Genomic DNA, 27,721 nt, shown 5'->3' with positions numbered 1-27,721 from the left:
GGATTACTTACAGCATACAAATATTTCAAAACAATCAATGGAGTGGTAAGAATCATCGAAGGAAATATACCATCATACTTAGCATTTAGTTTTCTCCATTTTGATTTATCAATATCGTAACCTCTAACACAACCAAAATATTGATGTCTTCTCCCAAATACAGGAGTGTCGAAGTAATAAATAATCCGGCAAGACCGGGGTCGAACCAAATGTAAGTTAACTATATAAATTATAAACAACAACAACAACAACAACAGTAGTAGTAAAAGTAGTAAAGAGGATTTTGAGATGTAAGATTAATGTAAGGATTAAATAATGATAAAAATAAATATCAAGGTTAGAGGATCTACTAATGGTATTTCAAATAAGTATACTATAAATTCTCATTACTCAACTTTAAACCACACACAAAGGAGGTTTCAATCGGATTATAAATTGTTAAAATAATTATATCAATTATCTTATTTGAATAATGCCAATACTTGTAAATATTATTAGGTATTCATGGTGATAACTTATGTTAACAACAAATCAAGTTCTTTTCATAACACAGGTGTTGGTTATACCATATAGTTGGGCTATGAAAGTGCCAAGTATTTGTTGTACCAAAGGTTGTTCAACACAAATCTAGATTAACCATTTAACAAGCAAGATATTAAGAGTGAGCAAGATAATAAATATAAAACATGTTAGTATCAAACATTAAAGTCAATATTGAGTTTATAGTATATTTATTTTTACACTATTAGTGTAACTTTTTCACCTTGACATAATAAATTTAGCTAAACATAATGAAAGAAAAAAACATAAATAAAAAAGATAAGAACATAATTATATAAGCAAAGGAAATGAAATGAAAATCATAAACAAGAGATTAATATAACATAAAATAAAACTTGAACATTATAAAATACAAAGAAAAAGAGCAAGAGCATGATCTTGATCTGAACACCAAGATGCCTAAATGCATGGCAAATGCCTCTTTTTATAGGCCAAAAGTTGAAACTATTAATTTGATGAATAATAGTTGAGTGGGTGGTCATATCTTGACTTGGTGACAATCCTTGTCTTATTGTCTAAACAAAACGTCATAGCTAATGTTAGAATTTGAACCAACTTTACTCATGAAAGTTCTAGGAAATTGTCTCAGCTTTCCGGAAAAAAAATATTGAGGTCATTTGGACTTCTAGAACTCGAGATATGGGCTGAACACTGAACGGTGTATAGGTTGCAGGACATATTCAGACTTCCAGGTTGTTGTTATAATTTGGATTTGAAAATAACATTTTTAAATCTTGGACTCTACATTAAAGTTTTAGGCCTATATCTTAGCTTTCCATTCATATAAAGCCGACCTAAATTCGAGATCTACAACTTCAGATATGATCCAATTACCGAACAGTGTTCCAGTTTGGACTGAACCAGCATCTCATTTCTAAGTTTGACCCTCTCTTTATCTTTTCAATTTCAGTACTTAAACTCATCAATCAATCCTTTTATTTATCTGATAGGCTTGCATTTAAGATGAACATTTACCATAAATTAAGGTATCTTATAGTATCAGACTTGTTATTATAAAACATGCTTTATTTAAGGAGTTATTGATATTTCAAGTGAAAAATGATGATATAAAACCTTGATAAAAATACATTTTTAAGTACTAATCAACCTCCACCAATCATATAAAATGAAACCTTATACTATTAAAAAAAAAATCTTTATGCATCTATAATCAATATATATTCACTTTATGTATTTAGCTAAATTGAATGTTTGAAGTTCCTTATGGGTTGGTATAAAATAAAATACATGTATAAACAATAAATGGAGCTTAGTTGATGAGCACATGAATAAATAAGCATAAGCTTTTAAGTTCAAGCTCAAATATACACAACACATAATTCTTAGTAATGAGATTGTGAATTCTTTATTAACATGAATATACATCGATACATAAAGATCATACTTAATTAACGAAACTCTAAACATCAAGTATGATTGCTAGAATTTCTTATAAAATTAAAATTTCTTCACAAACATTAGTGCATTGCTTTAATAAGATTATCAACATCTAATTAACTCAAGATAAATCATGTATTATGATCACAAATAGCTTTTTAAACTACCATTCTCTATCAAAAAGTAAAAGCATAGAACATATGAAATTACCTTGTTGATTTGTGTTTGTCATGCAAAACGTTTAACATATAGTTCCATTAATTTCAATGATAGTTGGAATTCCAAGCACACAAAAGTGTAATTGTAAAGGACAATGCTTAATACCTAGAATAAATCAAGCAAATTCATTAAACAAATCCTATTGATTCTAAAAAAAGAGTTAAAATCTGGAAGATGGTGAGAAAGGAACAACTAAGAATATTGAAATATTTCTACAATAAAAGTTTACATGAGAATATAATTATTTTTAAAAATAATATAAGATTTTATCGAAAACAACCAATCATATAATGTCTTGTATCATTACAAACCTCACTTAATACTCGTGTCTCTTTAAGAACACATCTAAAATGTCAAGAAATTACATATAAACATGTTTATCATTTTAAAAGTTTACTCGTGTTAACAAAATCTATCAACTAAAATTATTGTAAAAAATGACAAGCATTTCTAGATATACTAATTATATGAATATTTTTGTTTATAAAATTCATATCTTAGTTTAGTTTAGTTGTTTTCTTTGGTTACACTGAATTATCCTTATACAAGGTTATTTTATATCTATTAGGTAAGAGAGTGTTTAAATCAAAACATCAAGTGAAAACATAAACAAAAATACATCTTTTAGATTAAAAATAAATTAGTTTTATATAACGAAAATTAAAGTTATGGGAGAATAACTATGATCCTATAAAGTGAAGAGCTTGTCTTCAAACTAAACCTCTATTCTAAAAAAAAAGTTGCTTTGATTGATGCCTTGTATTTATTACTAAATTTCTTATTTATACATTTAAAATCATTATGTCAAAGATTAAAAAACAATGTACATGTATAACATTGCAAGACACTTTTTTTTTAATTGCAAAAAAGTAACAGCAAGATTAAAGAGATATTGATTAATCAAATAGGTCTTTTCTATTTTGCAAATCGTAAACAAACTTCATTACTTCATTGAAAATTAGCTCAAAACAGCCTCATCAATTCAAAGTTAATAAAAAAGACATTAGCTAAATTAAAATCAAGATAGTGTGTAAATCAGAGAATTAAAATTAGATTGAAATTTAGGATATGAAAAAATATGCATAGTTTTGCAAGCAAACCCCCTAACCAAAGATCAAATGATTAAAAAAAAAGATAGAGATGCATATAAGGAGAGGTGATTGGCTTGTTGTTGCCAAATATAATAACAAAGTTCCTTTATGGGAAGTCATATTCGTTTTAATCAGTCGATAAGTCTATTTGGTTTTTGCAAATTAGAAGAAAAAAAGAGAGATTAAATAGTCACTTTTCTTCTTTTATCCATGAACTGTGTAGAGTAGTGCTATGTGTGTTTGGTATTGTGGTAGCTTTGGTGGTTGTGGTTTGAAAAAAAATATTTTATAAAAAGTACTTTTGATCGAGGTTAGTTTGATATTTATATATGTTTGGTTAAAATTGTGGTTGAAATTGAGGTTGAACAAAAAGTAGTTTAATGTATTTGATTAAGAATGCTTTTCAAATTGAGGATATAAAATAATTTTAATATATATATATATAGTTATTTATTTATATTAATGGTTTTTAATTTAAATATTGTAGATTTAACTATTGCTATTACATTATGAAATAAATAATACTTTATATAAAATATTTTTTATTATTCCATTAAACTATCTGCAGTTCCATCACGTATGAAATACATCCGACATGGACTACAGTTTCCTTGATTTTTTAAGCGCGCAAGAACATCAGGTAAAATATAATTAAGAATAAAATTGGGATTGCGATCAAATTATGCAAATGCAACGTCATCAAACAATTTCCGTCTAATTTATATAGTGATACTTTATAATGTTAAACACTAGTTTTTCAAATAAAACATAATTAAAAATAAAAATTTTAATTTAATTTTTTTATTTTACTAGGTCAGACCCAGTTCATTACATTTAGTTCTGGACCGAACCCGACCTTCTCCGGTTGGAACAATAAAAAATAACTCTATTGTTCACTTAAATGAACAATGGAGAGCGATTTACAATCCACGGGAAGAGAAGGAAAGTAGCATTGAGCTGCTTTTAATAACCTTACATTTTAAACACTTTTAAACACAATTAATGATGGGTCCATGAACAATTAATAAAGTTTTACTCATTACCAAACAATAATTTTCTGTGATTTACTTCAAAAACAAAAACAACCACAGAAACTACCAGGCTCATTAATCTCCTCTCCCCTTGCTAATTACTCCCGCAACAGAGAATTTACGCAAAAAGTTAATAACTTTACAAAGATATTTTACCATTTAGTTTTTCTTTTAATTAGTCATGTAACTCTAAGATAAAGAAACCTTTAACATGTTATAAACCTCTTAGTTTTAAAATTTATATTCAATTCTCTGCCAAATTGCATCCGCAGACAATATATTGATTACATTTTTTAATATCCACAGACAAATATTATTCAATATAAAATACGTAAATAAGGTTCACTTGACCACGTTTTCAATTTCTAAAAGTTGAAAAGTTTTTGCAAAATCACTAAATGAACACAATCTTCTTCTTCTATTTTTTTTCTAGAGAAAATGAAAACTAGAAATAAAAAAGAAAACTAAACATAGAAAATGATATTTATGAAATCTTACAGTTAAATTGTAAAAATGAAATAAAGTCATTAATATAAAGACTGAAAACGTTATGTGAAATTTTATTTTGAAAAGTTTGTTAGTGGAAAACAAGAATTAATTATTAAGATTTAATATTAAAGATTTTTTTTAAAATCTTAATAGAATCAATATAGTTAAATCCATATTTATCAAACCTAACTTGATGGTTGATTTGGCAGAAATCTCAATCAAACTATTTTAAAAAAAAAAAAAAAATCAAAGAGACATAATCTTGAGTTTTTATATATATATATATAATTCATATTAAGCTTTGAACGGATCTAAGAAGTTAGATCAAATTTAATAAAGTTAAGTTTCACCCTAATAAGGCCTTAAACATGTATAATTATGAAAAAAAAAAAATTCTCACCAAAATTATTTTCTCTTATTTTAAAGTTTGTTCAAATTATAAAATATACTAAAAGGACTCAGTACCCCTATTACTATTTACCTAGACATAAAGCATTGTGAATTGAAGTAGTGTAATGGTACATCTGCCCTTGCCATAAAGACTTGCAATGGCAATGAGGGAGAGGTGAGTTAATATTTTTACTGGGGTGCATTTAGTATTGAAAGAATGGTTGGGGATAAAATGATCAGTTCTAGTTTTGGTGGGTTGCAGGCCTTAGGATGTGGGCACCTAACGATGGGGTTGGCTTGCCCTAGGTGCTGAGCCAAACCTGCGAGCCATGTGGGGACATCTAGCGTTGGGTCTGCCTTGCTTGTGAGTTGGGTTAGACTAACGTGCATGGCTACAGACCTTGACGAGGCTCAAAGCTTATAGATCTTGCTTCGGGGACAAGTTTTCCTGGGTCCTGCATCAGGACCCAAGGCTAATGGGTCCTGCGTCACGACTCAATTTTCTTGGGTCCTTTGTTAGGACCTTAGACTATTGGATCTTAGGTTTCTAACTATAATTATTTCCTTTATAAATATTATTATTTTTATTATAGTTGAAAGTATTAATATCAAACATATTATATTAACATCAAACATATTATACTTTGTGTTCTAACTATTATTAGTTCAATTGTAATAAAAACAACAATATTTATACCCAAAATAATAGTATTGTTGATATTAATACTTTAAATTATAAGAAAAATCATAATATTTAGAACACAAATAATACTATTTTTAATATTAATATTTTTAATTATAATAATAAAAAAATTATGCCGCAAATAATAATATTTACACCACAAGTAATATTATTTTTAGTATTAATACTTTCAATAATAATAAAAATAATAATCTTTATATCACAAATAATAATATTTTTGATATTAATACTTTGAACTATAATAGAAATATTAATATTTATAACATAAATAATAATATTTTTAATATTAATACCTTCAATTATAATAAAAATAATAATATTTATGGCACAAATAATAATAATAATAATAATAATTGTTATTATTCTTAGTAATATTAATTTTATCATTTAAATCAACTATATGATTGTTCTTTAGTGGTTATTATTATATATAAAGCTAAATCATATAAGAAAATTAATATTCATTAATATTCACCATTGTTCAACAAGACTCATTACACATATTTTATGAGGGCATGGTGTGCAGCAGCCCCATTCAGACACCTGGTACAAGGGCTATCATGCTCAGAAACAAAGAATATTAATATATTTGTTATAATTAAAAATATTAATATGAAAAATAGTTTAGAAAATATAATAATTATTATTTTTAATTATTTTAAATATAATTATTTTTATTAAAATTAAAAGTAATAATATGAAAAGTAGTATTATTTGTGTTATAAATATTATTATTTTTATTATAATTGAAAGTGTTAATATTAAAATATTATTTTTTATTTTATAAATATTATTATTTTTATTATAATGCAAAGTATTAATGTTATAAATATTATTATTGTTATTATAAATATTAGCATTTTTATTATAATTAATAAATTTGAAAAATAATAATTATTAATAATATATTTTTTATTATAATATTTTATAATACTTTTTTTTTATGAAAATAAAAAGTGAAACTGCGGGCACCGAACTAATAAATACTCGATGGAAGAATTTATGGTGAAACAAACGGAGCTTAAGATCCCAAACCCAAAACATATTGTTTTGTAGCGTTCCCAGCTGTAAAGAAAAAATAAAAAAGACCTGAAGTTCTCTCCCTTGCCATGCATCAAACCTAAGCCAGAAAGAAAGAAAGAAAATCAATGGCAGCTTTCGTGATAAAATCCCTACTAAGCCAAATCACCGTTAAACACTCACCGTCCGATCATACTTCATCAAGAATCGAAATCAAATCAGCACTGATTTCTGCGAAACGGCGCTGCGGTTGCAAAATTCCGGTCTTGGCGGCTTCAATTCACAGTGAAAACGACCAATCAATCCAGGCGCAGAAGAAGAAGAACGGTAATGCTAAAAACATTCAATCTAATCTCTTGCAGGATGCTGAATACGATGTCGCCTCGAAAGACGCCCATCCAAGTACGTAAAGGCAAAGCTTCTAGTGTAATTATTTCTTTTAGATTTTTTTTTTAAATTTGAAATTTGAAATTTTTTGCTTTAGGACCATTATCATCTACTCATTTATCAAATTCAGTATCCAATGGGTCTTGCCTTCGCGTTGCTTACCAGGTAAATTATTTTTATTTTATATTTTGAATGTTAATTTTTTAAAAATAATAATCAATGAATATATTTATTATATAATTGATTAAAATCTTGAGATAAGTAAAATTACTTCTCTGTTCTTATAGGGAGTTCGTGGCGCCTACAGCGAGTCAGCAGCACAAAAGGCGTATCCGAATTGCGAGGCTGTCCCATGCGAGCAATTTGATACTGCTTTTGAAGTGAATTCTTGAACCTTATTTTTTTTATATTTAAGTTGGCAGATAAGTCATATGGTCTTCAATTTTGCAAATTCATGCAATAAAATGTTCTCTTTTTTTTCTCCTTTTAATTTTTTGATCTTCACATTTTTTAGGAATTTTAGATTGATTAGTTCATAGTCAGTGGATAATGATGCTTTTGGTTGTTGGTTTTCAGGGATTAATGAAGGTTTTTATGGTTTCTTGTGTCTTGTTCTGGAGATAAGATTTATCCTAGGATTCTTTTTCAGCTTGAGACGATTGCATGTTTGAGACCCTTTTCATAAAAAGGTGGTAGTAAAATCTGAATAAAAACAAAATGCTTTCAAAGGTAGTAAAATCTGAATAAAAACAAAATGCTTTCAAAGGCACTCACAGACTATCATATTTTGAGATTAAGGAGCTATTTGATGTAGGATGACTTTCGATAAGTGTCCCGCAAATGATTCGTGATATTGGAGAATTAGGAATTTTTAGAAGAAATTAGAGTTTTATGTACAGTGAATAGCAACAGATGTTAATGTAGCCGAAATGCTACATAGAATAGTGATCCTTTTATAGGCGTCAAAAGCCCTAGGAAGGAAATAGAAAATTAAACTGTTAGAGGAAAATATACATAATATGAACTCCTAATTGATATTCTTGTTCCTAAAGAAGCTAAGTTTCCCAGGGAGACTAGGTTTACAAGAAATCTCAAAATAAAAATTCAGATTAAAATAATTTATAAATTATTCTTTACTTGGCTTCATTACTTTTGTGATTTGGCAATACATTCAACGATTTTCACCAATAAGTCAAGGCTTTGAAATAGGCAGGGCCTGTTCAATGGGTCAAAGCGTGTAACCAAACTTTAATAGATGACCAGGTGGAACTGCTTTCCCCCCCTTTTAGAATATCATGTTGTGTCTTAAACCTTTTCGTAACAAATGTTATTTTGGAACATGACAGTGTATTCTAGGATCCTCTGTGAGCTGTGATTTTTCATATCTTCTTTGCTTCATTTTCTTTGCAGTCAGTTGAAAGATGGCTTGTGGACAGAGCAGTTTTACCGATTGAGAATTCGCTAGGCGGGAGCATTCACAGAAATTACGACCTGTTGCTCCGGCACAGGCTGCATATAGTAGGAGAAGTGAAATATGCTGTTCGCCATTGCTTACTAGCCAATCATGGTGTTAAAATTGAAGACTTGAAGAGGGTTCTAAGTCATCCACAGGTATACCATACGTACCTCAGCTCCCTAGTCCACTTTCATGAAGATTAATCCAATAGTTGTGATGTTTCAGGCTCTTGCTCAATGTGAAAATACATTAACAAAGTTGGGATTGGTCAGAGAAGCAGTGGATGATACCGCTGGTGCAGCAAAGGTAGGCCTGAACTTGGGATTTTGGGAGTTGATTTTCTTTTCTTCTCTCACGGGTCTTAGAGTTCAACATCCCCTTGCTGTAGCTAATTCAATATGAAATTGGTTGAATATTTTGTCCCTCTAGCATCTCTAAAAATTCTCTCATCCATCCATGGGACTGCCGTGAACCACTGTTATTAGCTCACCCTAAAGGTCATTCACCAACCCTGTCATGCTCAATTGCATTTTAGACTCTTGTATGTTCATTTGAAATTGTTGCGAAGTAAGATTTTGTGACCAACTGACAGCCATCCTTGACAAGGGGGACAAAATCCAGAAAGTATTTTTCTGAAATCTCATGCATATGTCTTTCTCTCTCACACCTGTTCTCTCTCTAACCTCCCACTTTTTTTTTGTCTTGTTCTGTTCTTTTCTTCAAAATTTAAGACGTGCACTTTGAATCTTATATGAAGATCCCCAAACATGACATTGACCAGTAAGCTCCAAATAGTTTTCCTATTGTTAAGATATTCATCAATACCTTGAACAAAATTTAAAGAATCTCTGGCTCATTTTCCTCAAATGGCAACCTACTTGCTATTTAATGCTGGATATGGATATGGAGCACAATGTTGCAGCCTGTTGTTATGACTGAGTTGACTTCATTATGATCATGTAGCATGTTGCACTTCAAAAACTAGAAGACACGGGAGCTGTTGCTAGTTCTGCTGCTGCGTCGATCTATGGATTGAATATATTAGCTGAAGATATTCAGGTTTGTACTTGTATACTCTTTTGTGTATGGTCAGAATGCGGCATATACACTGCTTCACTCATAGCTTTCTTCTGATAGGATGATTCTGATAATGTCACACGATTCCTTATACTGGCAAGAGAACCAATAATTCCAGGCACAGATAGGCCTTTCAAGGTTAGTCCCTTCCATGTCGCTAAACTACTGGCTGTTAAATGCTAAACTATTGTTCCATTACATCCTGAAAAACAGATTTTTCTAATAAGTTTGTTTCTTGAGATCCAGACAAGCATAGTTTTTTCATTGGAGGAGGGTCCTGGGGTGCTTTTCAAGGCCCTTGCTGTTTTTGCTCTTCGGAAAATCAACCTTACTAAAGTAATTTTTCTTTTTTCCCTGCGACATATCATCATTGTGAGGCTCAATTTGCAATTATTGTTTTAGGCTGTGTTATTCCTTATTCCTTGGTACTTGCAACCAGATTGAGAGTCGTCCCTTGCGGAAGCAGCCCTTGAGAGCATCTGATGATGGCAACAGTGGGCTTCCAAAGTAAATTTACTGAGGAACTTATCTTCATTTAATCCTAGACTGCGTATATATATTAGTTGATAATTAGATTCTGCTTCTTCTTCATGCTGTTTTCTATTAATAACAGACCTTTAAAAGTTTTTGCCTGATTTTTTTATATAATTGCTCTGCAGATACTTTGACTATCTATTCTATGTGGATTTTGAAGCATCAATGGCTGACGAGAATGCTCAGAATGCCCTCAGGCATCTTAAGGTGCGCTTTCTTCTAAAGCCTATTACAGAAGTATTTGCCTATAAATGACTTGAATTGATCTTTCTCTGGCAGGAGTTTGCTACGTTCTTGCGAGTTCTGGGGAGTTATCCGGTGCACACTAGCATGGTGTGAATGACCTTTTGTTCTGGTAAAGATTGAAGCATTCAAATTATTGATTACTAGATAATTGATGGATTTCAAACAGTTTTGTGAGGTTATTATATGAAGAAAACAAGTATACTTAATTTACTTTTCTGAGATTTTCTTCCAATCTTCTAAATCTTGTTTGGCCTCCACATCTGAAATATTGATTATGTGATCCTTAATTCAAATTCTGCTTCAGTAACCTGCAACGATTCCTCCTCTTCTGTTAATGTAAGAATTAGTTTGGATTAATATCCTCATTATTTGACCCCCAGCCTTATATATGTTCTAATTCGGTTTAGGGATGATCACTATTCAAATTTTTTTGATTTGCCTGAATTTTCTGAACTAATTTGGGTAAAATTCCTTTTAAAAGTTTTGGAGAACGGAAAGTTAAGGTAATTCTCCAAATTAATTTTGAAGAAAATTGGTTAAGGGTTCAAAAGTTTCAGGAAACCTGATTTACATGAAATAAAAAAAATCAATTAAAAATATATAAGTAATTTATTACTAGGTTGGAAAAGAAATAAAATACATTGGGTGAAAGGAGATTAAAATTATTTCAGAAAATTCAGGTAAATCCGAAATATAATTCTGAAAGAATATAATTTGGAGAATCAAAAACTTAATTTAGGTCGGAGAAGAATTTGAAAAAAATTCAAAAACAAATTCTGAATTGACAAATTTTTACCTGAATTACTTGAATGGTCACCCCTAATTTGGTTTATTGTTTTATCAAGACCCTGTTCATCTGATGTTCTTGTTAATATCAAATCCAGGCCATCTCTTGTCCTCTATTTTCTTTCTGTCACTCTTCTATAATTGCTAGACTAACATCTGGAATGTGTTGCTAGGAGTTCTTGAGTGCAGTAGTTCATAACCAGTGTTAAGATACATCCATGTTTCTTATACTGCGTCAGAGTTATGGTGTTCTCATACTTGTTTTGTGTTCACTCAAAACTTTGAGCTTTTATTTTGATACTCATCTCTCCATGCTGCTGATGCAGGGATTTGGAAGAAACACTACAGTGATAAGAACGGAAGCTTGGGCCATTTTCCCTATTCTGGATATGGCCTGACATTTATGCGTGCAATGTGCTGATGCTATTAGAGTGCCTGGCCAATATCCAATTTCATTGAATTTTTTGTTGCATTTTCTATATTTTCACATAACTATTAGGAACTAGTTTAGGCATTCTTTCATTGCAAGTTTTTCTATGGTCACACATGAACAACACAATTTGTGAAACATGGAACTCGTGAGCTGGGTTGACATCAATGGTTTTTAACTATACATGTTACAAGTCTTTCGTGAAATCAGGGTAATCCATGTAGATAAGTAGATGGTTTTTGTGGACTTTGGTTGGGATTTGCAACAAATGGTACTTTTTAATTGTGAAGGACATGATGGAGAGCTCATGGATGAGGACTGGTTGACTTGCAGCATCCACGAGCTACTCGTGTCCATTCAAGGGGTTTGGCGTTGGAACAGCTTGGTTTCATGGTTCGTTTCTGTACTAAAAGGCTAACCCGGAGGTGTTTTTGGTGCATATTATGAGCTTTGGGACTCAAGTTGGTTTCAAACCCCATGTTGCAGACCACTGTAACTTGTACCTGTGGTGTGCAATGGGTGCTGTGGGTTCTTAGTACATGTCTCAGCTAAGAAGATTTCGAACAAAAGAATGAATTGTGCACAGGTAGAAGTTCGCAAGGCAGTCTAACTACCAGGTTTTTCACTCCTTTAACCAAATACCTGTATTTTCTATTTATATGTGCTGGCTATGTTCTCGGTCTGTCTAATTAAGATGTTTAAAGCAAGGCAATAAACTTCAATTCAACCAAAGCAAATGGAAGAGAATCACACCACGAAACAAAGGAAGCGAAAGCGAAGTGACATAATTTATAAGCAAGAGTCTGTTTTGAGTTTGTTGAATATTTTATTTTAAAGTGTTTTGGTTATTTGAAAATGTATTAAAATAATATTTTTTAAAAAAACCTTTTTTTAATGTAAAAATATCAAAACAATTACAAAAATAATTTGAAACTAAAATAAATATATTTGTTTTTAGAAATACAATTCAAATGTAATGAAAAATAAAATTTAAATCACTCTTGAATAACCTGATATTTATAGGTATGAAATCTGAAAGCAACGCTACAACCGGCAAGCAAGCTATTGCGTGCATGCCATGACTTTCTATTACTACCTGCAATTACAGCCTGGAAATTAAGAGATTCTATGAGTAAGTCTATTAAAGTTTTATTTGTTTGTATTTAAAAAATATTGTATTTACAGCCTGGAAATTAAGAGATTCTATGATTGCTCTAACTGGTCCTCCATGATCTCCTTCTCTAGCTGTAAATTGTAAGCTATCTTTCAAATTTCATTTCTTTCTGCCTCCCGGTAGTGGAATCAGTCACATGTCCAGATTTGATTTCCAAACTCAAGGAGACAGATTCCTTGAAAGGAAGTAAGACTGAAGTTTGATCCCAAAATCCAATCTCCAATTCAGATTCCAGCTCTTAGGGCCTAAACACCGACGGACCAAGTTGAGGGTGGAAACTATCATATTTGCACCTATAGTTTCTAGCTTAAACATGGAAACTGTAAAATTTGTTGCCCTGAACTGAAGTGTGCCGTCATTAGTGTTCTAAAAGAGGACTCCTTTGTGCACATTATTCCTCTAATGGCGCTGCCGGATGGTTCCATGGGCAAGTTGGTAATACAGCAGGTTACTTCTCCAAGTGTTCTCCACAGAGATGACGCATTATCCGACCACTGTGCTGGAAAGGACCACCGTGATTGCGCTGGTGATCAGGACTGCATTTCCATGGAATCTGGAGATGAACTCAGATCTCATCCACTTGCAATGGAGCTGCTGTGGTTGATACTTTTTACAGCCCTAAACTTCCGTCTGTCATTGGAACCTGCCGAAGTAAAGCTTTTTGACAATGTCTGCGCTACGTAGTCCGGTCTGCCGGAGCTAAAAAAAGCGTGCAATGCACAAAACAGAATGCACCGATGAATCACATGATATGCTTGAGACAAACGAATAGAGAAAGCTTCCTATATAGAGAGGGACAGAGTTGCTAGAACTCCCAAAATGGTGCTTGAGATAAACAAATATAGAAAACTTCCAAGAAACTCAACTGCAATGCTTGAGTTGATGAGAGATAGATCAGAGCTCTGGACTCCATGGAAGAACCCGGAGCGTAAAGGCGTCTCATCTGGTTAAGAACCTGCAACAGAACAATTCTTAAGTACTCTAATCACTTTTTTCGAAGTGAATTGCTTCAAAAGTTGTAATTTTACCATATCTTCACCAGGAGTATTGTCACAACCCGATTAATATACAATTTGTTTTTATATATATATAAAACAAATTGTATAAGTATTTCAAAGTGTTTTAATATTTTTTAAAACCAACAAAATTAAATAACACTTTAAAAAAATCTCATCATAAATAAAACAAAATAAATAATTCATAATACTTATTATATTATAAAAATCTAAATTTAATTAAAATAGTATAATAATAACGCATTTAAAATATCAAATCAAAAACGAAAACATCATAAAACAAGCAAGTAAGAATACTTAACAAAGCTCATCGGCTAACAAAAACTAAAAACCTAGAATAATATTAAAAAATAATAATAAAGAAGTAAGTTCAACAAATGAATAATATTATATTTCCAAATTACAATATAATATTCTACAAATGATGATTGAAATATAAATTTTTAAAAAATAAAAATTTTATGTTTTTTATTTTGTTTTTTGGTTTTTTTTATAACAAATCAATACAAAAACCTTGTGTGTGTAGATAGATGATCATAGATATAGAATAATATTTAGATTGCGGTAATAATTATTTTTAAAATATTTTTAATTTAGAAGTTGGAAATAATTTTTTAAAATTAATTTTTATATTATTACACTAAAATAATTAAAAAATATAAAAAATTAATTTTAAATAAAAATAATATTTTTAAAAAAATCACGAAACGTGATTTCTACGTATAAAAATTCAACTTGAAAAGTTTTTTATATCAATTTTTTAAAATTTTATTATCAGATATTTTTACATGTTTCCCATGTTGGTTTTTAAATTAACCAAGTTGAATGCTAAATAACAGTACTTAAAGAATTCTCAATCCGCAGCAGAGTGCAGGACTTCTTGTGTTTAACAAATCAAAGACAGTAATTGAATGCTAACGTTTTTTATCCTTCGTCACTCTGTTGAAGTCTTCTGGCTCTCATTGGATATCGGTTACAGAAAATATCAGACTAGAATGCTCTTCTAAAATCACAGATTGTCATCTCCTCCTCCTCCTCTCAGAGAGGAGAGAGGAACAACAAAAGAAAATATAAAGAGCGTACTTTTAAATTAACAAGAGACGTGTATGTTCCCTCTCCCTCTGTGTTTAGGGTTTCTACTCTCACACTTTTCTTCTTCTATAATCAATCTCTATTACCTGTACTTGCATTTTCGAGACCCACGCATTCTTTTTTTAATATAGAAAATTCGCCGATTTCTCTTCGATTTAAAGGTTATCTCATCGGTTAATTGTCTGTGCAAATTCGAGGTGAGTTTCTTTTCGAACTCTGATTTTTATTTCATCAGGCGTTTTCTTGAAATTAAATTTACGAATGCGATAATCAGGGCTGTGGATATCAGATATGTAGGGGTTTTGTGGTCCGTTATGGACGAATGATTTCAATTTATGTGATCTTGCAATGTGTGTTTTTTGCACTCTAAGCTCTAATATGTGCTTTGTTTCGCAATTAATCTGGCCGAAGCCTATATTTGTTATCTTAAAGAAGTTGGATTATTTCTTAGTTTGTTATTGTGCAATTTTGTGGTTTTTTTTTTTTTTTGCAATGTAGGTAGAGATGAGTAAGTGCCTTTGTAAATGTGTAATCATTTCAATGGTTTTCGTTGATATATGTTATTAATTGAAGTGTATAGATACATAAATTGTATTTTAGGATCAATGTTATGCTCAATTGGAAATGGGAGAATGGCAGTCATGGCTAGGCTTCTGGTGGCCGGGAGTTTGTCACAAAATATTGCAGGTAATCATTAGTCATTAGTTCCATAATGTACTTCCATGAAGAAATTAACTTTTAATAGTAAATGGAATTAAATTTATATGCTAGGTGATATTTCATTTGCCCTTTTACTTTCCATTAGAGCTTCTTCTATTCATATCGGCTTCAATTTTTTGTAGAGGAGGTTAGCCAGCAGAAATTTGTCACTCGATATATATGTAGAGAATTACATGAATCGGATGAACCAAATTTACTTGGTGAAGAAGGTAACCTCCTAGCACTGCATTTATGTGGGGAAATCCCTGCCATTTTCTTTTCCCTGCAGGGGGTACTAAGAATGTACATGGTATGCCAAATTAGGGATGTGCACAGTTTATGACCATTTTGCATTGTCAAGTCTTGGTTGTGATGTTCTTCATTGATTTCCTGGTCAAATTCATTGTTTTTCCATTGCACTCAATTTCGTTGTTATTTGATCATTTCTTTTTGCAGACATGCATGTTTTCGGTTTGATGCCTATGACTGACCCTTTGGATCTGGTAAGGTTTGGCATTTTGAACTTTTTAATGTTTTTTAAAACTATATTCTAGCTCATCGATTCTCCTTTCACATGCAATATTTAATCCTTTGGTGTGCTTATGATATTTCTAAATTATTTTTCTAACCCTGTAATATCATTGTGAAGGTATGTTGCAATGCTTGTAAGAAGCCAGTGATGGCTAGCCAATATGCAGCCCATGCAGGTTTTGAGGTTTTCCCTTTTCAGTTTTTTCCTTTCCGCATTCTTTCTTTCCTAATTCTTGTAGCAGTTATAACAGATGGGTGTTGACATATCATATGTTTCAAATATTAGAACTCCATGGAATGGATAAAAACATTTTAAAATGGTTGGAAAACACAAGAAACAATGACGTGGAATTTTTGTTTTGTTTTTAGGAATGATGTTGGCAAGTGTTTGTGTTTAATCAGGACCACTAAGTGCTTCATTCTTTCACTGTATTGATCATTGATCCTTGATATGGTTGTTGGATCATGCTGCTTTACAATATTTGCTGGTACAGATAATAATATGAAGTCATGGGCACCATAGACCAAGTATTAGTGTCTTGATTGTCTTGGCACCTTTCAGTTATCAACATTATCTCCTCCATAATGCGCTAGACGTGAGCATTATCAGTTTTTATCCCAATTTAAAAGAAAAAAAAAAATACTGCATTGCTTGATTTGCACAAATGCAAGTTAGGACTTACTTTGGAGTCCATGTAGGCACTTTCCTCAATACTCCAAATAGCAATGAGTTTGTAACATGTTTCTTTATTTGGCTGAGTGGCTTAATCAGGGTGTAACATGATTGTCATTGACATCAGATGATGAAATATTACAATCTCTGAATAGGTTTTTATTTGCAGTCTCTTCCAGATAGGTGCTAGTCAACTTGAAAATAGTACTTTGGTCCAAACTAATGGTGCTAGCCAGCTGTTGTTTAATTTTGATGGGATGAATGTGTACTTTTAGGCATAGTTATGAACCCGGCCCGGCCTAATGGGTTGACCTGGGACCTAAGTGGCTCAGGGCTATGGTCGGGTTTCAAATAGGCAAAATCCAGAATTGCAAGCTCGAGTGATCCGGCATAACCCAGGTGAGACTAATATATATATTTTTTAATAAATCCAAAAAATATAAAATTAACTAATGAATACTCATCCTCATATTTTTTTTATAGCCTACATCTACATATAATGTTTCCGAACTTTTCGATATGGGATAACTATATATAGCCTACATTCATATAAAATGTTTTTTAACTTTTTCATGTGGGATAGCTATATATATAGTTTGCTTCCACATGAAATGTTTCTTAACTTTTCCATGTGAAATATTAAAATATCAAACTTTTTTTTTTTAAAATTTCTTGGGTCAATCTGTGTGACCCGGGGCCCGGATCCTTGGATAGGTCAACCCTAGGCCGGGTTTAATAACTATGCTTTTAGGAGTAACTGTTTCTTCATACCGGTACATATGTGTTATGGGGTAATTGATTGCCTACCTTCAATATTTAGGTATAACCCTTCAAATTTGGCAGTGCTAGTTCTTAACTGACTTAGGTTTCTTTCTCCTTGTATTCTTTTCAGAGGTTTGCAGGCTCTTAAACTCTGCTGAAGAAATGACCTTGGAGCTTGATGGCGGCACAGGATGCAGGAAACCTCCAAGGAAGGAGAGGAAAAAGTTATTAACTGCCTATTCTAGTATCCTTTGTTTTATTTTTCTTTTATTTTGAGACCTCAAAGTCAGTTTAAATCCGTATCTGGGGTTCATTCAGATGACTTTATTTAATCTGGGGGTTCGGAGAACGCAGGGGTGGGGAGGGGGTTGTTGATATGCAAAGAGATGGTGGTTTTTCTCATTGATTCTTACAGATATGAACGAAGTTTGGTGCTTTGAGCTTTGCGTATGGTGTTATTCTTATTTTGTTTTTTTATACAGGGTAATAGTTTAGTTCTTAACTTTGTTTAGACCAAGCTACATCAGTTGGGGAACGAGAAAGGTCTGAATCCATAGTTGCAGATGATTCTGTTGCATCAGAATCGCATTTGGATGGGCAACCTAGAGTGCCTTCTTGCTTCTCCCTGGATAAAAAAAGTAAGTTATCTATGCTCTAAATTCTATCTTTATTTAATCTCTTCCCTTGCATTTTTTATATAGAAAATCAAAGGGTAATCTTTTTGAGTATATGTTCTTTCAGATGTAAGTAATTTGAGTATCGTTAACAGTCCTTGGTTAGCTGATAAGTTCTGTTTTAAGTGTTAGCTTGTACAACAGTCTTTGATCCTTAAATTAGCGTAGGACTGACATCTGGCTGTACAAGCTTGGAGGCCCTGGGCTGAAAAAAATTACCTTCTCTTGCATTCTTTCACAGACATTGGTCTGGGTTAACCTTGCTTTTGCCAAATACCAGATAGGTTTGTTAGGTTTAAGGTAAGCACAGGCTACATAATCCTTGCTTGAACAAATCAAAGAATTTATCAGAAGGCAGAAACAGGGGATTCTATTGACGGGGCAAAAGCTTATTCAATAGCTGGGGATTTGAGGCTGCTTGTCCCACTTCTTTCCTTCTTTTGAAGCTTGTTGCCCTGTCCAGGTCTTATTGTGAAACAAAAAAGCCGCCCCACCACAGCAATCCATTGTTTGAGGTGAACAAGTTCAAGGCTTTGGTCGTAAGCAAACGAGGGACCTACTAAGCAGTTCAATCCCTGTCATTTGCCCAAAAGGAGATATTCAAGAAGTTTCTTGCTTGTGTCCACGATCAAGAAAGAAAAATCTTTCTAAATTACTTCTAGTAACATCTCTTGGTTGGCATGTGAATGATGTCGCATTCTCTAGAGTTGAGATAGTTGTAAGCCTCTTAATTTTAATTTTTGAGTCAGACCTAATATTTCCTTCTTTATTGCTCTACATTCAAACTATGAAAAATGGCTTTGCGGAGTTCTGTGACAAAACTTGATCTGAATTTATAGTACTGTGGACTGCATTCTTGTTTCAATCCGTAACATTTTTCTTCTTCCTGGAAATTTTCTTGTTGTGTTGCACCTATCTTGGTTGGTGGCCAGTCTTTGTTGAAATTGTGCTAAAAACTGGATGTGCTCCTTCATCTTTGACACAAGATTCTGTGTTCCATCTATTCCTGTCTGTACTGGGTCTAATGGCTAACCTTTGACGTAACTGCTGCTCAGTGCTTACGTGGTACTTTATTTGCATTAACCAATGAGATTACTTTGTACAGTGCTCAAGCATGGAATTATTGTTATTTGGTAGAATGTCCATCAGCATTCGTTTGTTTGAAGACTATAGGTGTATTTTCTTATTTTCAGGTATCTGTGTCTCTGTAAAAGGGTGTGTAATTTCTTTTGTGAGAGGATAAAAGTCCTGTAATTACGTTTTTTAAGAGAGAAATCTGATAGTCCTCCCCTTTCTCCTCCATGAGATGCAAGATCTTTGGGTGCAACTTCTCTCTTGGGTGGTCTGATTGCATTCTGTAGTGCTGGTACTTGAGATTGGGTTAGTGAAGAAAGAACTTGGTAGATATGATCTGGAAACCACTCCTTTTCTACCAAGTTGCATCCCGGTGCTTTTCCTTCAAATCAAGGCTCTCTTGTATGATACTTATGTAATAAAATTAATGAACCTAAGCTAGCTAGATTCACTTATTTTTCCTTTCATGGAATTCAACCCACTCCACCATGGACATTGTGGCAAAAGTCCTATATGGATGAGACAATGGTGGTTCTTCAGTCAAGTTGGGTTATCCTTTTGTTGTTATTACATTTGAAATCTTAAGAGAGTGGTGTTTTAATCTTGCTTCCTCCACAGAGGTTTGTGTTTGCAACTATCCTGTTTGAATTTATTTGATTTCTTGCTTTCCTTTGTTCGTTAGGAAATTCTGCTTCTGTAGATGTTGCATCAATGATGGATGGTGAAGGAGTGATTCCTGAGAATACAGACTACTCAGCCTGTGCAATGCCACCTCCAACAAAACGCTATAAATTGTATGCTTTCTTTGTTATTTATGGCATGTGATTGCTTTAAATAGTGTTATCTGCATATCTTCATGCATCTTAAATATTGTCCATTAGTCCATTATACAGTATGAATTTTGAATATCATATTCTGTTTTGGCTTTCTCATTATTTTTATTAATCTCCTTTCATCCTCTTTGTTGCCATTGCACTTATGTGCAATCATGTTCTCATATTAGCTGTCATGCTTAGAGACTTTTGTTTAGGGAATAGTGGTTACTAATTTTCTTAGAATTTGTATTGCCGAATAATTAAGAGGGTAGTGAGTTTTAGTGGCTGTACAATTATCTCTGGATTCCTTTTCCATGCACCTTTATTCTGTACCTAAATGATGTGTCTAATCATGTTATTAGGTCAATACTTTTATTTTGCCCCTCAATCGAGAGTGCTTCTTTACTGAGTGCCCAAGCTGAGAGTGATGTGAAATTCAGACCCAATATTCTGTCAAAAATATTCAAGCATCTATATTAAACCATCCTCTGTGCCAGCTACCTGTGACAATCTTGTGAACTTTGATGCTGGTTTCAATTCCATGATCCATTGTTTTTTGTTTGTGTAGCATATCAACTGAGCACCGACTTCTATCAGATGATCCAGAAACAGCTTCTGGCTTAGAAAAAGTTACTAGCACTGTGGATCCATTTTCCTGTAAGGCTAGATTTATTTTTCACTAACTTGTTCTCTCTCTCTCTCTCTCTCTCTCCAATCACGAAACAAAACCACCCTTTTCTTTTGAAATTGTACTTTGAAAGAAATTTTGGCCTGACCATTGCATCTTCTTTGCACTCTAGTTACTGATTTGTCATACACTTGCTGTTCCCTGTCCATGGAAAGTTTGCGTCTGTCCAAGATATCTGGCAGGCTTGTCAATAAATGTGACTTTAGATTTTTTCAGTCTAATTTTTTTGGTACCAAATACATATTTTAGACAAGTTGAATATCTATTTCTTTCCCTTGCACCAGAGGAAAAGGAGTAGAGCAGAACGGAAACAAAGAATCTTAAATCTTTTCAACATTCAATTTACAACCAGAAAATGGAGTTTGGGATAGGTGGAAAAATTAGTTTATTGACATTCAAAACAGTGTTTTAATTTCCAACATGCCATCAATGATAACCATGCATTCACTTAGATGTTCATAACTCACCTGAGATGACCGGCCTGGATGTTTGTGCTGCTGTTGAATACATGATGTACTCAAGAAGATGCGTTTTTCATCTATTGTCCTCGGGGAGATTTTCAAGTACAGTCAAATTCAGGAAATGACATGCCTAATGATTATGCTCGTCTCTAAATACCATGGGAGAGCCCATTAGCTTTGCCTGTGTACAAAAAAGTATTCTTTTGTTGCATTTAGTGATCATCTTCTCTGTAACTTTCCTGTGAAGTTATCTGAACCTCTTTTTATTCTTCACTTTGGATTCTCTGCTTTCTCAATATTGGATAATGATCTGTGGTATTAAATCAGACATTCCAGTTCCCCTTGCTACCAAAGTTTATTACTCTCAAAGAAACACTCATCTACGGTCAGCAGTTGCTTATCTGCACCATGCAGCATCTTCTGAGGGGCTTCAGAATAACATGATGAGTTCAGGAATATCACAGGAAAGCATAATGCAACTGCAGGCTTTGTCTCAGAGGGGTTCTTTAGATGCACAAACAGATGGCCTGACCAAAGAAAAGGTTTGTGTATGTATTGTTTCTTACTTTTGATGGCTCAACTTTTATTTGGCTGTTAAGGGTCTTGTCTTCAAAATCTAAGAGAAATGAGAGAATTGAGCTAGATTTTTACTTGCCAGTGCGCGCGCATCATATAGTTATTGATTTCTGAATTGTTGAAACCAACATTAAAATTTTTACATCTAGTGTTGTACTGAAGTTCAAGTTATATCAATGGAACCTGCAGTTTCATGCTAGAACATGCAATCAAGAAATTCATTTTGCTTCAAGTTGCACACTCTGGAAGTTTTTCATGCCTTGACTTTAATAACTTTCCATAGCATTAGTTTCCAAATTATATTTTGTTTAAATTATTCCTTTTCACACTTCTGAGTTAACATAAATTATATAATTGGAAGCTACTGATTTAATCCGGGTAAGGCAGAGAGATCCTTCTGTGCATCAACCAGATCAAATTCTTGCACAAAGCTCAGAGATGTGCGTGGATAAATCTGGAGGATGTCCACCATTGACTAACTTCTCAAATCAGTGTCCTGTTGATAACATTCAAATACCCCAGACTGCTTCAAATGGAATGCTCAGAAGCAAATATCTTCCAAAGCCGTATTCTTTTGCAGGGAAGCCAGGTGATCTACTAATTTCTTCTACTGTTACAAGCTCCATGTTTTTGAATCAGCTACTGGCTAGGCATGATCTCAGATAGTAAAATGGAAAGTTTTAGACAATTTCATTAAAATTGCTAGTCATAATTGAGCTTATTAATTAGCAGTCTGGAGTTTGTGTTCATTAATTATTACTGCATCGAAGCTGCAACTGTTTTTCAAGTTGTACGAATTTTTTATTTTTCCGTGTTTAAGATTGTCTTGTTGTGCTATCATTACCATCGCAATGATGCTCACTTTGTCCAATGCATGTTTATATTTGTTTTCTCATTTCCTTTTCCATTCGACTGCCTGTAAAGTCCAAAGAAGATGGAGATAAAATTATCTACCTGGTGACAACTCTGTTTTTGTAGGTCAATCACTTGGAACCATGCAGCAACCAAGTGGAACTGTCCCTGTTCTGTAGAAGCCCATGTGGGAATTTTGGCTAGGCAAATATGTATTTAATACCAAATGTGAGGTTAGGATCCCTTTTTGAAACCACAAGCAAATCACCGCAATTGTTCATTCTAGCCTTCTGTGTCATATTTGACATCTGACTACTGTTTATACTTGAATAGAACTTTTTTTAAAAAAAAAATCTTCATAGTCTTGAAGTTCCTTGATGGTGCAAATTCACATTGTTTCCTTAATCTTGGTCCTCCTGGATGTTTTTCACCTTGTGATGATGATGATGTTCGTTTCTCTGAATCTCCCGAGGTTTCACGAGATCAAATGTTGCAAGTACATGTGCTTATCTGGGTTCCAAGATCCTGGTGAGAGATGTTTATAGTTATCCAATCAGTGCCGTGTGAAATGAGGAGCCGCAAATTGTGTCCTGCCAGGGAATTCTTCTCGTGTCGTCAGTAAGTGATACAGGTAGGGATGGCAAATTGACTTTTGAATCATCGTCTAACTTGCTTCCCAGAATTCATCATATCTGATTTTTTGGGGGTAGGAATGGGGTTGATTTACAGTTAATAGTTTTAAAATTGACATTTTGTTACTGCACTCCACATCACCCTCGAAAGGGAAGTGAGTGAAGGAAGTCTAGAACTGCAAAAAGACGTCGTTTTCGTGATGGCTATTGGAAGCTTGGGGGAGGGGGCACTTGTTGCCTCAATTCAAAGAGAAATGAAGGAGTTTCTCACGAGCAGGATGCGGTAAGTTGATTCCAGCATATGCTTATTATGGAGATAATTGCGATTAGCGAGAGATTTGGACAGCCTTGTGGATTTTGCTGTGGGTAATTAGATGTCTTAAGCCTTGCATAATTGCCAAGTCTTTTCTTGTTCACTATAAAATATCTGCTCATGTTGATGGTGTGGCTGGCCACCATGGCCTACAACATCGCTGCAACTGGATGAACCATTGTCTTTTATGCAAGACTTTATCACCCGATGATGACGAAGATGGCTACTTTGCATACCAAAAGTTTTCTTTTCTAGGTGAATCGCCCCTTTGACCTGCAGCCACCCATATGTTAGAAAACCTTGTGATTTATGTGGAATATAATAATAATAATAATAATAAACCTTGATAATGTCGTGCCCTATATAAAAAAATATCGCACCTAGGAGATTAATGTCCTGCCAACTCTGAGACGCACTGGTCTCATGCATGTTGCCATGTACTTGAGCAATCAAGTGAAGGGTGGGCAAGGGAAGATGCATGCTGGAGGTTGCTTTCAGCCTTTTTTGATTCTCATTCTGTTAATGTGTTTTAAAAGCCTCCATTTATTCTCCTCCTAAAGGGACATTTTAACAGTAGAAAGAAAGAAGTCGTTTGCTATTAGGAAAAAGAAAAGCAACCCTAAGTTCTATGGACCGTGAATGAATTCATGAATGGATCTTCCTAGATGGACCTATGTGATTCTATTGATGATATATATTTACTATTGGTGGGCATCTTCCAAAAACTGTCATGTCTCCATAAAATTAAAATAAATGACACGACAGCTCCCTGACATGAGAGCCGGGCGTGGAGATAAATAAGAATCCTTATTTGTTTCTTATTTCGAGTGTGGGATGTATAACGAGGAAACTCCTCTCTCTTTTTTTTTTTTTTTTTTTTTTTTTGGAGTAGCAACTCACAGGGAACAATTTTCTTTTTCTACCATCTACAGACTACAAAGTATAAAATCATGGGCTCCGTTCCATTCTTTCTCTGTATGTTCGGTAGAAGGCTAGACGCCACGAGTCATTAAAGACGACCTGGGGTAGACCTTGGATTAAGTATAAAGCGGATTAACTTAATTTTTTTGAGAAAAAATCAATGGATTTTAACTAGTTGCCAGGTTAATTCAGGTTTTAGTATTATTCTAAATAAAACTAGATCTTCCGGTCAATTTTTTCTTGTTTTTTCAAAAAGCTGGCTTGGATCCAATCTCTCCCTCTCCCCGGCTCAATCTTGGGTTTAATAAGAAAGTGGGTTGCTATTTATCACCATTTTATACGTTCTATTTTCAAATATATATATATATATATATATATATATATATATATATATATATATAGTAATAAGTAGGAAACTAAGATGATATAGTAAAAATTAGGCCCGATAGCATTTACGAGCAAATGTAACTAACACTTTGACATTTTTGTGTTTGCTTAGAACTATTTCATTATTAAAGAAGCGGGCACACATGGGAGTAGAAGTTTTATTGAGATTCAATAATTGACACTTTATACATTGACATGACATACAATTATCATATTCAAGGCAATGCATAAACACCTCATACTTTTCCCATTCTTATCACAAGGCTTATTGTTCACTCGTGCCTAAATCAATCAGCGCTGCTTTGAATTTGAGAAAGGGCTTCGCGAGAAGACCAAGCTGTTCATCATCAATCATCATATACTCGGTCGATTTTATCCTATACACTTGCATGTTGGGCCTTTGATTTGACGAGACAGATTGTATTAGCATTCAGTTAATACACTGTAAAATGGCAATCCAATCCTTCTTTTCGATGAATAATTTGGTCTGTCCTCGATGAACTTCCCTTAATCGTGTTTTCAATTCAATTGAAAGAAAATTAATTCCATGATGCGATTCAGTTGGCTTACAACTTCTTTTATTTACTATTTTAGAATTTCAAATTAACTCACCTAACTCGTGACGGGATCGCGTTAAATAACATTGCTGATTTCTTCCACAGGATTGGTTTTGCTACTTATAAGCGTGTAAGAAACCATGAAAGCATCAATGGCTGGCTAGGTAGCTACCTGAACCTCTTGCAGGAAGAGAACAAAGCGATGACCCGCCAGGTATCAACAAGAAGATAGAAATGTATGTTTTTGAGTGATACAGTTAAAAAAACACAAACAAACAAACAAGAGCACACAGCTCATCGACCTCTTCCTTTCCTTGGTGGTGCCCAAACAAAACACAAGACAGGCTTGGTTTGTTTTTGTTCTATCCGCCCATCGACCGAGTCTACTGAGGGTGAGGGAGACGCAAAATAGACAACCTCCGGTTGATGTGGGACCCTAAGGTGATAGAATCCTTAGGATTAGATATTATGAGATATTTTTTTATGTGGGGCTTCGACCTGCTAATTTCCATCTCCCCAGCTATAATTAAAATGCTTTTTATTTTATTTTATTTTATTAATATCTATATATCAATTTATATTTATTGGATTAATTTTATGAATCCTGAAATAAATAATTATGTAATTTTCAGTAGCCTAAAAAACACTTAAACTTATAATTATTAAAAAACAAACTACTATCTCTCAAGATTATAATTATTATGGTTTTTAACCGATCAAAGATGGATACCGGACAACTCTATGGTCAAGATAAAAAAAAAAAAGTTATATTATTTTTAAAAACTAAAATAAAAATTAATAATAAATTTTGTTTTTGTTTTTTTTAAGTTGATGGTATTGTAAATCAATTTAATTTTTTGATGGATGAAATTGTTTTTATTATTATTATTATTGAAACTTGGCCTATCTTAAACCTTGAATCTTCGGGGTTACGAATCAAACAGAGATAATTACTTGATACAAACGATTTAATGAAAGTTTTGATACCAACAGTCCACCTGAATTTTAAAACCTTATTAGGATAGTGACCCATTTTATTTCTTCCATTATGATTTTGGATATGAGTTAAAAAGAGGGATCACGAGGTCAGAAAAAAAAAAAAAAAAAAAGATTCAGTGTGTATGTCCAGATTATTACTCAATTGGGAAAAAAAAAATACTAATCTCATTACTAGAACATAAATTCGAAAACAATCTAGATATTTGGAAGAGAGGGGGGGGGGGAATCGTAGGGGGGGAGGCCAATCGTAGTTCTTCTATGAAGTATCATAAAATTATAAAGATAATTAAGTTTGAAGATATGACAGAAATCTTTTCTCACATTTAAAATGCCATTGATTATAATATAAAAAATTAAATAAAAATATTTAAAAAGAAACTTAAAACAAAACTACTAAATAGTGAAGTTCACAAATATAACACTACAAAGTTACGAGGTTCTAAAATTCACAAGGAATGTTTTAGGATAGATTATTCCTAAAAATTCTTATACATTATTTATGGTGAATTTTATGACCTCCACTTCAAGACAACGTTGGTTTCTTCTTTAGCAAACCTTCTCCTAGGGGATATAAAGCTTTTTTGGAATAAATGTCTGTACAAAATCCCTTGAGGATGTTGATGGGGGTTCCTTCGAAGATCAAGCCGCCCCTTTCATGGTGGCAGAACAGATAATGACTATTTATACCGGAACGAAAGTCAGTATTATGAATATTTGTATAAAAAATAACATTAATGGAGACATTAAAGAGCTTTTATGAAGGTAGATAAAAGGTTCGGGAAGAAAATCTAGAGGTAAGGGGAAGAAGCTAAAAATGCCATCTTTTTTTTTTGTCTGTTGATCTCTCTTTCTGTATATTCCCATTTTTTTTTATATTACTTGATTTGAACTGCCTCATGCAACGTAAAAGAAGTAGAAAGGTAAGCTCGTATGATTAAGATAATAATATATTATTGTTTGTACCATCACATCTAATTAATGTAAACATGGACTGTTTGTTCGTATCT

The 27,721-nt window shown here is 32.9% G+C and overlaps 2 protein-coding genes across 6 annotated transcripts; both read left to right on the top strand.

Moving 5' to 3' along the window:
- Positions 1-6,883: 6,883 nt before the first annotated feature.
- On the top strand, positions 6,884-12,024 carry LOC118061072 (arogenate dehydratase/prephenate dehydratase 2, chloroplastic). The gene is made up of 12 exons (XM_035074445.2): positions 6,884-7,304; positions 7,387-7,454; positions 7,577-7,669; positions 8,700-8,900; positions 8,971-9,051; positions 9,709-9,804; positions 9,883-9,960; positions 10,069-10,158; positions 10,262-10,329; positions 10,482-10,563; positions 10,636-10,711; positions 11,715-12,024. Exons 1-11 carry the CDS (start codon positions 7,031-7,033, stop codon positions 10,693-10,695), a joined length of 1,191 nt encoding a protein of 396 aa, XP_034930336.1. The 5' UTR covers positions 6,884-7,030; the 3' UTR covers positions 10,696-10,711; positions 11,715-12,024.
- Positions 12,025-14,867: 2,843 nt separating this feature from the next.
- On the top strand, positions 14,868-23,278 carry LOC118061073 (uncharacterized). 5 transcript variants are annotated; one of them, XM_073411025.1, is made up of 13 exons: positions 14,872-15,112; positions 15,232-15,297; positions 15,701-15,787; positions 15,943-16,029; positions 16,256-16,302; positions 16,449-16,506; positions 17,896-18,009; positions 18,278-18,403; positions 20,196-20,307; positions 20,897-20,985; positions 21,805-22,019; positions 22,441-22,642; positions 23,032-23,278. In XM_073411025.1, exons 3-13 carry the CDS (start codon positions 15,706-15,708, stop codon positions 23,082-23,084), a joined length of 1,185 nt encoding a protein of 394 aa, XP_073267126.1. In that variant the 5' UTR covers positions 14,872-15,112; positions 15,232-15,297; positions 15,701-15,705; the 3' UTR covers positions 23,085-23,278. The 5 variants fall into 5 exon arrangements, with proteins under 5 accessions (XP_073267128.1, XP_073267126.1, XP_073267127.1 ...); XM_073411026.1 differs by having other exon boundaries at positions 15,681-15,787; XM_073411024.1 differs by having other exon boundaries at positions 15,232-15,787.
- The last annotated feature ends 4,443 nt before the right edge of the window (positions 23,279-27,721 follow it).

The sequence above is a fragment of the Populus alba genome, chromosome 8 (assembly GCF_005239225.2).
Source record: "Populus alba chromosome 8, ASM523922v2, whole genome shotgun sequence".
Lineage (NCBI taxonomy): Eukaryota > Viridiplantae > Streptophyta > Magnoliopsida > Malpighiales > Salicaceae > Populus > Populus alba.
Note: the sequence above shows the minus strand (reverse complement) of the source record. Positions and strands in the feature narration are given on the sequence as shown.